The sequence below is a fragment of the Cervus elaphus genome, chromosome 11 (assembly GCF_910594005.1).
Source record: "Cervus elaphus chromosome 11, mCerEla1.1, whole genome shotgun sequence".
Taxonomy (NCBI): domain Eukaryota; kingdom Metazoa; phylum Chordata; class Mammalia; order Artiodactyla; family Cervidae; genus Cervus; species Cervus elaphus.
Window position 1 is genome coordinate 98286541 of NC_057825.1, and position 15967 is coordinate 98302507.

Consider the following 15967-nt stretch of genomic DNA (forward strand, 5'->3'; position numbering starts at 1 on the left):
CCCACCCTCGCCTTCTCCCACAGAGTCCAAAAGTCTGTTCCATACATCTGTGTCTCTTTTGCTGTCTCACATATAGGGTCATTGTTACCATCTTTCTTAATTCCATATATATGCATTAATATACTGTATTGGTGTTTTTCTTTCTGACTTACTTCACTCTGTATAATAGGCTCCAGTTTCATCCACATCATTAGAACTAATTCAAATGCATTCTTTTTAATGTCCATGGTGTATATGTACCACAGCTTTCTTAGCCATTCGTCTGCCGCTGGACATCTAGGTTGCTTCCATGTCCTAGCTATTGTAAACAGTGCTGCGATGAACATTGGGGTACACGTGTCTCTTTCAATTCTGGTTTCCTTAGTGTGTATGCGCAGAAGTGGGATTGCTGGGTCATATGGGAGTTCTATTTCCAGTCTTTTAAGGAATCTCCACACTGTTCTCCACAGCGGCTGTACTAGTTTGCATTCCCACCAACAGTGTAAGAGGGTTCCTTTTTCTCCTCACCCTCTCCAGCATTTATTGTTTGTAAACTTTTTGATCGCAGCCATTCTGACCAGCGTGGGATGGTACCTCATTGTGCTTTTGATTTGCTTTTCTCTGATAATGAGTGATGTTGCGCATGTTTTCATGTGTTTGCTAGCCATCTGTATGTCTTCTTTGGAGAAATGTCTGTTTAGTTTTTTGGCCCATTTTTTGATTGGGTCGTTTATTTTTCTGGCATTGAGCTGCATGAGCTGCTTGTGTATTTTTGAGATTAATCCTTTGTCTGTTGCTTCGTTTGCTATTATTTTCTCCCATTCTGAAGGCTGTCTTTTCACCTTGCCCTTCATTTATTTTTTACTCTGATGCTTGAAAGGATATTGCAGGTTCAAGTGAAATAATAATAATAATAAAATAAGAACAACAACAAAGAAAGCCTTGAAAAATAGAGAAAGTTTCCAAGAAATTTAAATCACCCATGATTCCATAGCCCAGGGAAAATGCAGTAATATAGATTTGTTTTTCTAGCCAGAAGTGTTTATGTCTGTATATAAGCTTTCCATGTAATTGAGCTCATCCTATATTAAGTTATATATTTGGCCAGTTTCACTTAATCACATACCATAAATATTTTCACATGTAGTTGGAAGTTCTTTGAAAGCATTTTAGTGGTTTATTAAAAATATTCTGAAAGATAAATATATAATAAATTTGAGGGTTTTGTGTACATTTGTTTTCTTTTAACAGTATTATTAAAGTATAATTGACATACATATAGTAAACATTGCACATACTTAAAGTGTTCAGTCTGGTAAGTTTCGACCTTTGCACCTGTAAGGCTTTCACCACACTCAAGACAGAGGCCCTGTCCATCAGTGTTCAGAGTTTTCTCACGCCTGTCTATCCTCTTCCCCAGGGAACCACTGGTTTGCTTTCTGTCACAGAGACTTATTCAGATTTTCTAAAATGTTATTATATAAGTGAAATCATGCGGTGTATATGCTTTTATAGGGCTGCTTTCACTCAGCATAATTACTTTGAGATTTGTCCATGTTGTCACATACAATCAATTGTTCATTCCTTTTTATTGCTGAGTAGTGCTCCATTGTATGGACATACCACATGACCGTTTCGGCTGTTCCCACCTCAGAGCCATAGTGTGAACTGTTAGAGCATGCATACACACGTGAGTCTCTACATGGGCGTGTGCTCTGACTTCCCTGGGTAGACACCTGAGACTGCAGTGACTGAGTCACATGATGAAGATGTGTTTAATTTCTGAAAAACCCATTAAACGGTTTTCAAAGTGGTTGTGCTATTTTATTCTACATTTTCACCAGCAGTGATTGAGTGTGCCAGTTGTTACATATCCTCATCAATACTTCATATACAGTATCTTTATAGTTTTAGCCCTCCTAATAGGTATGTATTGTGGTTTTGATTTGCCTTCTCTAAGAACTAGTGATTTTGAGCATCTGTTCATGTCATTTTGTGCCATAAATATATCTTCTTTAGTGTCTGTTCAAAACTTTTGCAAACTTTTATGGAGTTATATGTATTAATAAGTTGTAAAAATCCTTTCTATATTCTGGATATAAATTCTTTGTCAGGTACAATATATGTTTGGCATATATTTTTTCCCAGTCTGTGGCTTGCCTTTTTATTTTCCTAAGCATCTTTTAAAGAGGAAATATTTCTTTTTTTTTTTTTTTCCAGTGGGTTTTGTCATACATTGATATGAATCAGCCATGGATTTACATGTACATGTACATGTTAAAAAGCAGTAAGTTTCACTTAATCAATAAGTGAAACTTACTGCTTTTTAAAAATTTATTTCCAACCTTTGTATTCTTTTAAAGAAATTATTGTCAAGCCTAAGATGAGATTTTTCTCCTGGATTTTCTTCTAGCAGCTTTATAGTTTCAGTTCTTACATTTAAATCTACAATCCATTTCAAGTTAATTTTTGTTTATGGTAGAAGGTGTAGTTCACCATTCACTTTTTTTTACATATGAATATCCAATTGTTCTAGCACCACTTGTTGAAAAGCTTTCCTTTTTTTCACTAAATGGTTTTGTAACTTTGTAGAATGTCAGTTGTCCATATATGTGAAGGTCTATTTCTTGATTGTCTGTTTTGTTTGGTGGATCTATTTCTATGTCTTGATGCCAGTATAACTTCCTGATTACTTTTTTAGTCCTCAAATTAGGTACTGTTAGTTCTCTAACTTTGTTCTTTCTTTAAAGTTGTTTTGGATATTCTGGTTCCTTGCATTTTTATTTAATTTTAGAATCAGCTTCATAGTATAAACAGAAAAGCCTTGGGAATTTGGAATTGGTGAAAAACCCCTACTCATGAACACTTCCATTTCTTTCTTTTTTTTTTTTTTTTTTTGGCCATGCTTAGTGGCTCATGGGATCTTAGTTCCTGGACCAAGGATCGAACCTGGGCCACTACATTGAAAGCAGCAAGTCCTAACCACTGGGCCATTACTAGGGAACTCCTGTCCATTTCTTTATTTAGATCTTCAATTTCTCTCATAATGTTTTATAATTTTCAATGTATAGCTCTTACATTATTTTTGTCAATCTATCCCTAAGTATTTTCTGCTTTTTGATACTGATGCAAATGGAACTTTAGAATTTTACTTTCTGATTGCTTATATATGAAAATACAAATTTTAAAAAATGAAACTTTGTATTATAGAGAAGTTTTAGATTTACAGAAAATTTGTGAAGATAGTTCAGAGTTCCTACATACCTCACACCCAGTTTCCTCTGTTAATAACATTTTGCATTAGTATGGTTAATTTGTTAAAATTAGCCGATCAGTATTGATACACTCTAATAAAGTAAAGTCTGTAATTTATTCAGATTTCCTTACTTTTTCCATAATGTCCTTTTTCTGATCCAGGATCCCATACAGGACACCATATTACATTTAGTTGTCTTGTCTCCTTAGGCTTCTCTTGGCTATGAAAGTCTCAGACGTTCCTTGTTTGTGATGACCTTGACAGTTTTGAGGAATACTGATCAGGTATTTTGTAGAATGTCTTCCAATTGGAGTTCGTCTGATGACTTTCTCGTGGTTAGACTAGGTTATGTTTTTGAGAGAAAGGTCACAGCAATAAGGTGCCATTTTCGAGTATACAGATATTCAGGTGTCATGAGTACATCTTACCAATATGATGTATCACTGTTGATTTTGACTTCAGTTGCCTGGCTGAGGTAATGTTTGCCTTTTCCAGAATGTCATATAATTGAAATCATATGGTACATAGCCTTTTCACACTGGCTTCTTTCACTTAGTAATGTGCATTTAAGGTTCATCCGTGTGCTTTTCATACCTTGATAGTTCATTTTGTCTTATTGAATAATATTCTATCATATGTATGTACCACAGTGTGTTTATCTGTACACCTACTGAAAGTCATTCGGTTGCTCTAGTTTTTGGCAATTGTTAATAAAGCTGCTATACACTTTCATGTGCAGGTTTTTGTGTGGACAGAGTTTTTATTTTTTTATTTAAATTTTTATTTTGTCTTCTCCTCACAGTTTGCAGGATCTTAGTTCCCTGAGTAGGTGTTGAACCTGTCTGTGCCCTCAGCAGTGAAAATGCAGAGTCCTAACCGCTGGGCTGCCAGAGAATTCCCAGAGCAGAATTTTTTAGATCAGTTCAATAAATACTTATGAGCACAATTGCTGAATCATATAGTAAAACTACATTTAACTTTGTAAGAAACTACCAAATTCTCTTTCAAAGTGAGTATGCCGTTTTGCATTTCCATTAAAAGGAATGAAGGAGACTTTCTGTCAGCATTTATTATTGTCAAATTTCTGTATTTTAGGCATTAAAATAGGTGTGTAGTGATCTCTTGTCATAATTTGCAATTCTCTGGAGAAGGAAATGGCAACCCACTCCAGTATTCTTGCCTATCCCATGGACAGAGGAGCCTGGTGGGCTACAGTCCATGGGGTCGAAAAGAGTCGGACACGACTGAGTGACTTCACCTTCACCTTCAATGACAGGTAATGTGGAATCTCTTCTCATATTGTTGTTTGCCATCTGTGTATTTTTGGTGAGGTGTCTCTTTAGATCTTTAGCCCAATTTTTCAATTGTTTATCCATTTAGTGTTGAACTTTAAGATTTCTTTATATATTTTGGGTCATGTTTTTATCAGATAAAGTGAAAGAAAGTGAAAGTGTTAGTCACTCAGTCATGTCCGAGTTTTGCGACCTCATGGGCTGTAGCCCGCTAGGCTCCTCTGTCCGTAGGATTCACCAAGCATGAATACTGGAGTGGGTTGCCATTCCCTTCTCCAGGGGATCTTCCCAATTCCGGGGATTGAACCTAGGTCTCCCACATTGCGGGCAGATTCTTTACCATTAAGCTGCCCAGGAAGCCCTCTCAAATACATTCTCCCAGTCTGTGCTTTGTCTTTTTATTCTCTTAATAGTGCATTTTGCAGAGCAGAAAGTTAAAATTTTGACAGTGTTCAGCTTAGCAACTTTTTCTTTCATGAATTGTGTTTTTGGTGTAATATTTAAAAACTCGACTAAATCCGAGGGCAAATATTTTTCTCTTATGTTTTCTTTTAGAAATTGTATAGTTTAGCATTTGATACTTAAGGTCAGTGATCTGTGTTAATTTTTGTGAAAGCTGTAGTTTACTTAATTTGCATATGGATGCTCTAAAATTGGCATCACTGACTCAAAAGACATGAGTTTGAGCAAACTCTGGGAGACAGTGACTTACAGGGAAGCCTGGCATGCTGCGATTCATGGGGTCACAGAGTCAGACACGACTTAGCGACCGAGCAGCAACAAAATTGTCCCAGCACTTGTTAAAATACTGCTCTTGTGCAATTGTCTCTGCTCCTCTGTCAAAGATCAGTTGCTTATATTTGTGTGGGCCCATTTCTGGCTCTCTATTCTACTGGATTAATTTTTTTTTTTTTGCCAACCTGTACTGTCTTTTTCCAACTTTGTGAATTATCCAACTTTGTCCTCTTCAGTATTATATTGGCTATTCTGGATCTTTTGTTTCCATGTGGACTTTAGAATAAGCTTGTTAATATCTGTAAAATAGCTTTCTGAGATTACACCTGGGTTTGCATTGAATCTGTGGATCAAATTGGAAAGAACTGACATAATAATCTGGAGAGTTTCAATCCATGAACATGGAATATTTCTCTATTTATTTAGATCTTGGATTTCTGTCATCAGTGTTTTGCAGTTCTCTGTATATAGTATGTTAATTTTGGAAAGTTCTAGGTCATTGTTACATCAACTATTTCTCATGTTCTTATTCTTTTCCTTTTTTCGCCTTCTGGCATTTCAGTTAGACTCACAATTCTTGGATATTCTGTTCCGTTTTTGTTTTTTTTTTTCTTCTCTTTGCTTTTCAGTTTGGGAAGTTTTTATTGACCCATTTTTAAGCTCAATGATTTATTCTTGACCGTGTCCAATCTACTGATGAACCCATCAAGGGCATATCAAGGATCTTGTCATAGTATTATGCTATCATTTTCATTTTATTTTCTCAGAGTTTCCATCTCTCTTCTTCTTCTTCTTCTTTTTTTTTTTTTCAATCTTTCTTCTTATGTTATCCACCTATTACTGCATGTTGTCTACTTTTCAGCCATGGTTGAATCTTGCATTGATCCTTCAGGCTGTTTTTGCTTGCCTTTTGGCATGCCTTGTAATTTGTTGAAAGCCAGATATTTTGTTTTGGTTGTTTAGTCGCTAAGTCGGTCTGACTCTTTTGTGACCCCATCAACTGTAGCCCGCAAGGCTTCTCTGTCTGTGGGATTTTCCCAGCACGAATACTGAAGTGGGTTGCCATTTCCTTCTCCAGGGAACCTTAACAGCCCAGGGATTGAACCTGAGTCACCTGCATTGCAGGCAGATTCTTTTTAGTTAATTGAGGAAAATAGGCCTGAAGAGGAGCATGTAGGGAAGCCTAAAGTAGTCAGTAAGAGAAACAAAAACAGGACAATAGAGACAAGAAACACCTCTGGCATCTGCAGCTACAACAAACGTTGACCAAAGTTCATCACTTAGAACTTTGCCTTTGCCTTTTGCTTCTTTTCTCAGCTATTTGTAAGGCCTCCTCAGACAACCATTTTTGCATTTCTCTTTTCCTGGGAATGGTCTTGATCACTGCTTCCTATACAGTGTCACAAACCTCAGTCCATAGTTCTTCAGGCACTCTGTCTGTCAGATCTAATATCATGAATCTGTTTGTCACTTCCACTGTATAATCGTAAGGGATTTGATTTAGGTCATACCTGAATGACCTAGTGGTTTCCCCTACTTTCTTCAATTTAAGTCTGAATTTTGCAATAAGGATTTTTTTAATTTTGCAACAACCCACTTAGAATGGGCTAAAGACCTTAACAAACATCTCATCAAAGAAGCTATAGAGATATCAAATAAGTATATAAAAAGATGCAACACATCATACATCATCTGGAACTGCAAATTAAAACAAGATATTAAAACATAGCTATTAGAATGGCCAAAATCAGAAGCACAACAAATTCTGGTAAGAATGTAGATCAACAGGAGCTGATGGGAATTCAAAGTGTCACAGCCACTTTGTAAAGCTATTTGGCAGTTTCACACAAAACTAAACATGCACTTAACCGTATGATCCACCAATCATGCTTATTGATATTTACCCAAAGAAGTTGAAAATGTTATGTACCCACAAAAATCTACACATAGTGTTTGTAGCAGCTCTAATCATAATTGCCCAAGTTGGGAAGCAACCAAAATCTATAATAGGACTCTGAGCTAGAGATGGCAACTGTATGTCAGATCCCACATTAATGTCATACTGAGAACCTTCACTATATGATTTCTGGCCAGACAAATCACCTGTCAAGACGTTTTCCAAAATTACTCTAAAAATCTGTCATTTGGTTCTGATTATGTCATTTTGTGAAGGAAGCATTCTATTCTGTGCACTGAGTTTTATAATAGGTACAGATTTCTCATTTTGAATTTTAAGCCTTAGAGTCATTCTGAGGTAGCAAAGCATAAATTTCAGTCTCTGCTCTCAAACTTGCTTGTAATTTTCTTTGGTAAAATGCTGAATGGAAACTGTAAAAAGCCATCACTATACCTTGTAGCTTGGTTTATGAGTGCTGTCATCTGTAGAATTTTGTTTCACTAGTTTGAGTTTCTCTGGAAAATCTACTTAATTAAAAATAATTATCTATGAAAGCGTTATTTTGAGTGTCTCTGAATAAGTATTTCTTTAGAACTGGGCAAAGTGTGTACAACTGAGCACTAGTGGAGAGTGCAGTTTGAGAACCAAACGGTAATTTGTTTTGAGAATAAGACCATAAAGAGGAATCAGGAGAATCGCATGCTATGCCAGAACCCTTATTTTTAACACCTACTGAGGGTGCACAGAGGAGTTGGTTTTAAGCTCCAAAATAACCATTTGAAAAAAAGTACATCAGGTAGTTTATAATCTAAGCCCCTTTGGGCTTTGGTATAAAAACCTCCTAAATATATCTTGAATGAGTTTTCTGACATTGGAGGGCCTGTTAGAAGAGTCCGCAAAAGAAGATACCAGCTTTATTTCTGAAGTTTCTGTTTCTTGAATGTCTGTTTTCGGTGTGGGTTTATGGGTCAGTTTTAAAAGTCTGATTTGAGAACTTCTAATTGTGCATGCAGTTTTCCATTTTCCTATTAGATGTATTCTTGAGTTATACAGGGATCTTATGGCTATTTTGGAAAATATGCAGCTTCAGTATAGTTTAACAGGATAAGGATGGCCACAGTGCACACCAGAAGATTTTGTCACATCCTCTGCCTGTCTTTCCAGGACTCATTCATTGTCACATGAATTAATACACTTATTATATTTATGGCTCTTATATTAGCATGTATTTTCAAGAATATTTTTATTAAAGTAAGGTTGATTTACAATACTGTGTTGGTTTCAGGTATACAGTATAGTGATTCAATTACATAAATGTATGTTGCTTTTCAGATTCCTTTCTTATGTAGGTTATTGCAGAATATTGAGTATAGTTCCCTGTGTGATAGAGTAGGTCCTTATTGGTTACCAGTTTTATATATAGTAGTGTGTATATTTAATCCCAGCCTCCTAATTTACCTTATCCCACCCATCTTTCCCCTTTGGTAATCCAAAGTTTATTTTCTGTGTCTGTGAATCTCTTTCTGTTTTGTAAATAAGTCCATTTGTGTCTTTTTTTAGATTCCACATATAAGCGATATCAGATGGTATTTTTCTTTCTCTGGCTTACTTCACTTAGTATGATACTCTCTAGGTCCATTTGTATTGCTGCAAATGGCATTATTTTATTTTTTTATGGCTGAGTGATATTCCACTGTATATATATACACATCTTCATCTGTTGCTGGACATTTAGGTTGCTTCCGCGTTCTGGCTATTGTAAAGTGTTGCAGTGAACATTGGGATGCAAGTATCTTTTCAAAGTGTGATTTTCCCTGGATATATGCCTAGGAGTGGGATTGCTGGATCGTATAGTAGCTCGGTAGCCCTATTCTTAGTTTTTTTAGGAACCTCCATACTGTTTTCCATAGAGGATGTATACCAATTTACATCCCACCAACAATGGAGAAAGCACTGGCACCCCACTCCAGTACTCTTGTCTGGAAAATCCCATGGACGGAGGGGCCCGGTAGGCTGCAGTCCATGGGGTCGCACAGAGTCGGACACGACTGAGCGACTTCACTTTCACTTTTCACTTTCATGCATTGGAGAAGGAAATGGCGACCCACTCCAGTGCTCTTGCCTGGAGAATCCCAGGGACAGAGGAGCCTTGGTAGGCTGCCGTCTATGGGGTTGCACAGAGTTGGACACGACTGAAGCGACTTCGCAGCAGCAGCAACAAGATAATAGGATTCATCTTTCTCCACACCCTCTCCAGCATTAATTATTTGTAGACTTTTTGGTGATGGCCATTCTGACTGGTTTGACATGATACCTGGTTGTAGTTTTGATTTGCATTTCTCTAATAATTAGCAGTGTTGAGCATCTTTTCATGTACCTATTGGCCATCTGTATGTCTACTTTAGAGAAGTGTCTATTTAGATATTCTACCTAGTTTTTTATTGTATTGTTGATGTAGAAATCTTGTCTCCCTTTAAGTCCTTTTACCCTCCCCCATTTACTAGATACAGATTTGTTTTTTGTTCTACCCATGATTTACATTCCCTTAAAGCTGGTTTTCATGTTTTTCATTGATATTTCTTTTTTTTTTCATTGATATTTCTTTAGCGTAAGATTTCATGTGTTATATGAGCCATTGTTTTTTTGAATATTGTGTTTGTTCTTTCCTGGAATCCCTATTAGGTAAATATTGGACCTCCTCATTCTGTTGTTTATGTCTCCTAAACTTTCCTTTGTATTTGTTCCGTCTTTTTTTGTTTGTTTGTTTGTTTGTTTTTGTTCTGTCTTTTTATCTGTGCTCTATTATAGATAATTTCCCCTGATCTGGCTTTTTTTTCTAGCTTACTAATTGTCTCTTTAGCTGTATCTGTTTTGTTCTTAAACTTGTCGTTTGATGTCATTTAAAATTTTTATTTAAATGCTCTTAGTTTAATTTCCTGAAGTTCTCATTGGTTCTTTTTAAAATCTGCTGGCTCTTTTTATTATATATTTTTATTACACTTTTTATGTATTAGTATTTAAAATTATTTTAAAATTTCTGTTTAATAAGGCTATAATCTGAAGTTCTTTGAGATCTAATTTAGTTTGTGTGTCTTTTGACTCCCACTACGTTTGGGTTGTTTCTTAGAACGTTTTTAAGATTGAATTGTGAGCTCATTTTGTAAAAATTTGTTTTCAATTGAAAGATAATTACAATATTGTGTTGGTTTGTGAGCTTATTTTCGACAGACTCTTGTCTGGGGTTTAGTTTGTGCCTGAGTTGAAGTCATGTCCCTCCAGTAAACTTTTGTGTATTTCCACCAAGTTTTCTAGATTATATTACCGTCCTGGAACCAGATTTCATTTTGATTTCTTATCTTGAGATTGAGATTTCCCAACGAAGATGTTTAGTTATTTTTGTTACCCTGCCTTAGCAATGTTTGGCAAGCTGATTTCCTCTAGTCTGGCCTCTCCACTAATAGTATAGCTCTTAGTGGCTTTATGTGGGGGATCTTATTCCTAAAACTTGTGTTGCAGACATTTCTGTAGCCTCATCTTCTGTTTCTGAGTTAGAAGACAAGACTCTAGGCTATTGAGACAGGTAAACCCCAACCATATCTAATATAACATCAGTTCATAGTCTTATTACTCTGATTTGACACCAAAGGACTTCTCTTACAGATGGTTCTGAGTTTTGCTATACATTTTAAAGGATGCTTCTTACATCTTCTTTAGTATGTGTGTTTTGTGGTGAGAGTACTTTCAGATTATCTAGCTTCCATATTTCCAGAAATTGTAGTCTGTCTACTTATTTGTTTATTGACTATGAATTGCATGAGAGCAGGGTCCCTGCCCATCTAGTTCACCATAGTGCCTGCTACATACTTAGTAAGTGTTTGTGGATTCAGTGAAATACTGTTCATTACAGATTTATTTATGCTAATGAAAACCTGAAATGAACCCAAATGTCTAATATTAGGGGAGTACTTAAGTAAATGGTTATATTTACTTGAAAGCAAATGGCTATTGCTCATATAAAGCTTTTCAGTAGAAAATGATCCTTTGAAGGGCTAAATTATAAGACTGAAAAGTGTTAAAGATTGAGTATAGGTGAAAAAAATCTGAACTCAAGTTTGAATTTAGATTATGGTAACTTTATGCAAAGCAAAAAAGCACTAATGAATACTAAAGTTGTTTATGTTACAGTGATAGATTGAGGATCCCCTTTTACCCTTTATATTTCAGACCTCCTATAGTGTGTTTTTATAATGAAAATACTAAGAAGAAAAAATGTGCATTAGTTTCCTTAAAAGTTCTTAGATTTAAATACACTAAAAAGTTGATAAAACATAAAATTTCAGAATTAGTTTTATTATTAAAATGTTTACAGACTTTTATATGAAAACACAGAGAAAGATCTTTCTGATACTCAGCGACACCTTGCTAAGAAAAAGTATGAGCTACAGCTTACTCAGGAGAAAATTATGTGCTTGGATGAAAAAATTGGTGAGTTTTTTCCTGATGTTCCTTTTTGTTTTTTAAGTCTGGAAAAAAAAGTTTTCTTCTCTTCAGTTATAACATAGAGAAACTTAGAAATAGACCCTTAAGTTAAAAGTTTTTAGTCAAAAATCATGAGAAAATGTATTTTTCTTTGATAGTAAAATGTTTTACTTAAACTTAGATCCATAAATACTTAGACATGGCTTCATATTTTTCAATGAAGGAATAGCTAAACAAAGCAGCAGTACTTTGTAAATTTATGATGATCAATTTTAAACTTACAAGCTTTTATATTATATTATATCATGCCCATAGCTGTTGTAATGAAATGTATTACATATATACTATTTTTGGTAGAAAGTATACATAGATTTGGATATATCTATAGTTCATTTGAGTTTATAGAGAAGATTATTTTTATGAAGTCTCTTCTGATTGTTTCTTACCAGTGTTCTTTATCAAAATATGGTCATAACTTAATCTTCTTGTAACTTTAAATTAAAATTTTGGTCAGGACAATAAAAGTACTCATTTTAAAATTGAATAAGACTTTTAAAGTTTGCTATTATGCAGATCAAAAATATCTGACATAAGCAATTAGGTGGGTGGGGTGCTTTTTACTGGGGCAGAAAGTAAATATAAAAGGAGAATATTGAAGAACTCATTTTTGGATTTTAAGTTCAAGTAAAAATGTAGGGTAAGTAGGTAAATAGATAAGTTAGTATCTCAGAAGAGAAATCTAAGCTAAAGATATACATTTAGGACACACCAGCATGTAAATGATATTTTAAAACCGTGAAATCACCTAGGGAAAATGTAGAGAATGAGGAGAAGAGGATCCAGGACTAAGAAGAAGCCAAAGAAGTAGGAAGAAAACCCAGAAGTGAGTGTCATTTGGGGAGGCAAGAGAGCAATGTGTTTTAGAAAGGAGGATATGATCAATTGTCAGATACTTTCGAGAAGCGAAATAAGATGAGAATGAAAATATATTGATTGGATTAACACATTGGAGGTTTTGGAAACATGGGTCCCCCAAAAGTTTGAATTATAGTGTTAGATGAAAAAGATGGAGTAGTCTGAGGAATGATTGGGAATGAGATGGTATAGACAGGAGGGAACAGAAGTCAAACAGAAGTTTGGCTATTAAGAGTAGCAGAAAAATGGGGTGGTAGCATAAATGGGATGCTAGGAGATCCTAGAATAGGTTAGAGTTTGTTTTCTGCCAATGGGAATGAACTCAGATATCAGAACACCCAAAACAAGTGGTTTGCCTAGAAAAGAAACAAGATACATCCCTTTTGTATACATCACCCTCTTGTGATATGGAATTCCACTCTCAGTGCCGCAGTGGGTGGCCCTTAGTAGTTGTTTACCTAGAGGTCTAGTCACACCAACTTTCTTTGGGTAGAGATGGTCTAGACCAGTGCTCCTCAAACTTCAGGAGAGCTAAGCTCACTGGAGCCAGGCTCCTCGGAGTAGGATATGCCAGGGATTTTGTATCTTTCCCAGGGTGCTTGTTGAAACATAAATTGCTCTGCCCACTCAGAATTTCTAATTCAGTAGGTCTAGGATGGGACCTAAGGATTTGTATTTCTAACAAGTTCCCAGGTGATGCTGATGGTTCTGGTTGAAAAACCACAATTTGAAAACCACTTTTCTATACCAATTATATAGGACTTCAACACTGACACTGGCATTCCAGCATACTTACAAAGCAAATCAGACTTCTTGGGATGATTTTTTTCTAGGAATGTTTATAACAGTGCTGTGGAGAAAATCAGAATATTAGAAGATATTTGACTCCAATGATGACTTAACTGAATATATTTTTAAGATCTGGTAGTTACCAATTTATATGCAATAGTGATTTGAAGCTAAAGGAAGGTGAAATTAGAAGAGAAAAAAAATCAACATTCCATGTACTTTCTCCACACACCTTCCCCTCTCCCACCACACATTCTACTTTGAGAACTTGTTACATAGAACTTTCCTTTGCTGTTCTAATTCAAATGTGTTAATTGTGCTTTTTCATTTATAAGTCATTTAGAATGATTAATCTTCATTTTTAATCACTAACAACAAAAGCCATTTTAAAATTTGGAATAGAGTATTTTATCTTTAGTCATTGAATATAGTATAGGAGAATTTACTTTAAAAAGTACTTCACTCTGCTTGAACTGGAAAAATTTTTATCTTTTTTAAAACAATGCCTTTATGATTACACATTTAGATAATTTTACAAGACAAAGTATTGCCCAACGAGAAGAAATCAGCATTCTTGGTGCAACCCTCAATGATTTGGCTAAAGAAAAGGAATGCCTGCAAGCATGTTTGGATAAAAAATCTGAGAATATTGCGTCCCTTGGAGAGAGTTTGGCAATGAAAGTATGTTCTGAGAACTGTGATTTAAAAGAAATGTTTGAACTTGAATCTGAATAAAATAATAGGATTTTCCCAACTTTTTTTCCTTAGAGAGGTGAAACTTTAAAATCTGATTTTGAAATATTTCAGGATAGTCTTAGGAAATATGTGTTCAAATTCACTAGCTAATATTTTTAAATAAATTTTTCTCTCATCAATTTCTGATCAACTTTTACTAACAATAACTAATTCAAACATCTCAAAATGTAAAGCATAATTTAAAAAAAGCAGTGAGACTGATTTCTTTTTAAAAGCGCACCAGAACTTATATTTTCAAGTAGCCACCTTGGGAGGCAATATATGTCATTAAATACAATGAAGTTTATATTCAAAATTAGGATCATGTTTTTCCATCATCTTCAGCCTTTGAGAGTGGATCATATGGAACTGGTAAACAAATTGGGTGATAAACTTCATCCCACAGTTTTGTTGTTCAAACAATGACAAATAAAGGTGTTTTGAAATAATGACCCCCTTTCTAGCTCATAAACTGATTCTGAAGGCAATTCCTAAACTGTTTTCTACAAATGTCTTAAGCAAAGGCAGCATCACTGGCTTAGGGTCTTTCCCCTCTGTAAGGGCACTAACTTAGAGGGTCTTTCCCTCTAAGGGAACTAAGCCATTCACTCATCCATCCATCCATCCTTTCAACAAACATTTATTGACATGTACCAGGTATTACGTTAGAAACTGGGACTGAGTGGGCATACCTTCCAAAGGCCTGTGGTATAATTCAAAGCAAGATAAAGAAAGATGCTGTTATGATGGAATATGCCAAGCGCCATAATGGCACATGCACAATGTATGAGTGAAGTTTGGCAGAAACATCTGATTCAGGCCAGGGGTTGGATCAGGGGAGGAAGAATATCTAGGAAGCCTTCCACACGGTGATGGTGCTTATACTGCCCTGCAAGATGACTAGAAATTAGCCAGGAAAAGATTTAGAGAAAGGAGTGATCCAGAATGGTAGAGCGCTGTTTAGAGAAAAGGTGATCCAAACAAGTAGAGCAACTTATATGGAAGCCCAGTGGCTTTCATCAGAGAATTTGGTGAGATTTCTTGATAGATTTCATACTAAACTATCAAGAAATAGAGTGCAAGGAGGGGCATATGGGGGCATGAAGACAGGTAAAAGATAAGATGGGATAGATAAGCAACAAATCAAAAATACATGAGATGTTGAGTTTAGATACCATCATCATGGATGTAGAGGATCATTGAAATCATGTAAATGAGTTGTTACAATTAGATCTTTAAAGCATTATCCTGTCATTTGTTAATCCATTGTAAAAAGTGGGTTGTAGGGAAATGAGAGTAGTGATAGGACATAGTTAGGAGTAAAGTGATAAGAACTGTATTAGGAAGTGACAGTGTCCATGAGAGAAACAGATAGCTCTGTTTAGGAAGTAAGACTGACAGGATGTGCTTTCTGACTTAGGAGCCCAATGACTAGTTCCTGTGTGTGAAGTAGGAAACACAGGACACAGAGCAAGCTTAGTGAGGAAGGTTATCAACATGCCTTTGTGACATGAGTTGAATCTTGTATTTTAAGGTTTGCAGAGAAAATTGAAGTTAATAGATTTGGATATCATGAGCATAATTGAAGTTATCAAAGTACACGAGGTAGTAAATTTTGGCTTAACTGGAAAAGTCTGATTAATTTCACATCTTCCACTCTGCTAACTGTACCAATATTATCTTCTCCTTCACAAAGAATATTGAGTTGCAAGTCCATTTCAAAATTGAGTATTATATAGGATTATGAATGTAAACACATCCATCCTATGAAGGGAAAACAGTGTTACACATTCAAAAGAGGAAACGTTCTATACAATGATATTTCAGAGCTGAATTTATAATACCTTTCAGTGAAAAATAGTAGTTTTATTAGTTTAATCTGGAGACTAC

At 35.4% G+C, this 15967-nt stretch overlaps 1 protein-coding gene across 6 annotated transcripts in view; it reads left to right on the top strand.

The window, feature by feature from the left end:
* TSGA10 (testis specific 10) overlaps nucleotides 1-15967 on the top strand; it is a 92962-nt gene that overhangs the window by 38469 nt on the left and 38526 nt on the right. For 5 of the 6 annotated variants that reach the window (XM_043918627.1, XM_043918625.1, XM_043918624.1 and 2 more), the window contains 2 exons: nucleotides 11529-11644; nucleotides 13869-14023. The exons of the other annotated variant lie outside the window; for it this stretch is intronic. In XM_043918627.1, coding sequence (XP_043774562.1) covers nucleotides 11529-11644; nucleotides 13869-14023 — 271 coding nt within the window. The remainder of the gene's footprint in view (nucleotides 1-11528; nucleotides 11645-13868; nucleotides 14024-15967) is intronic. 6 annotated transcript variants of the gene reach the window in all.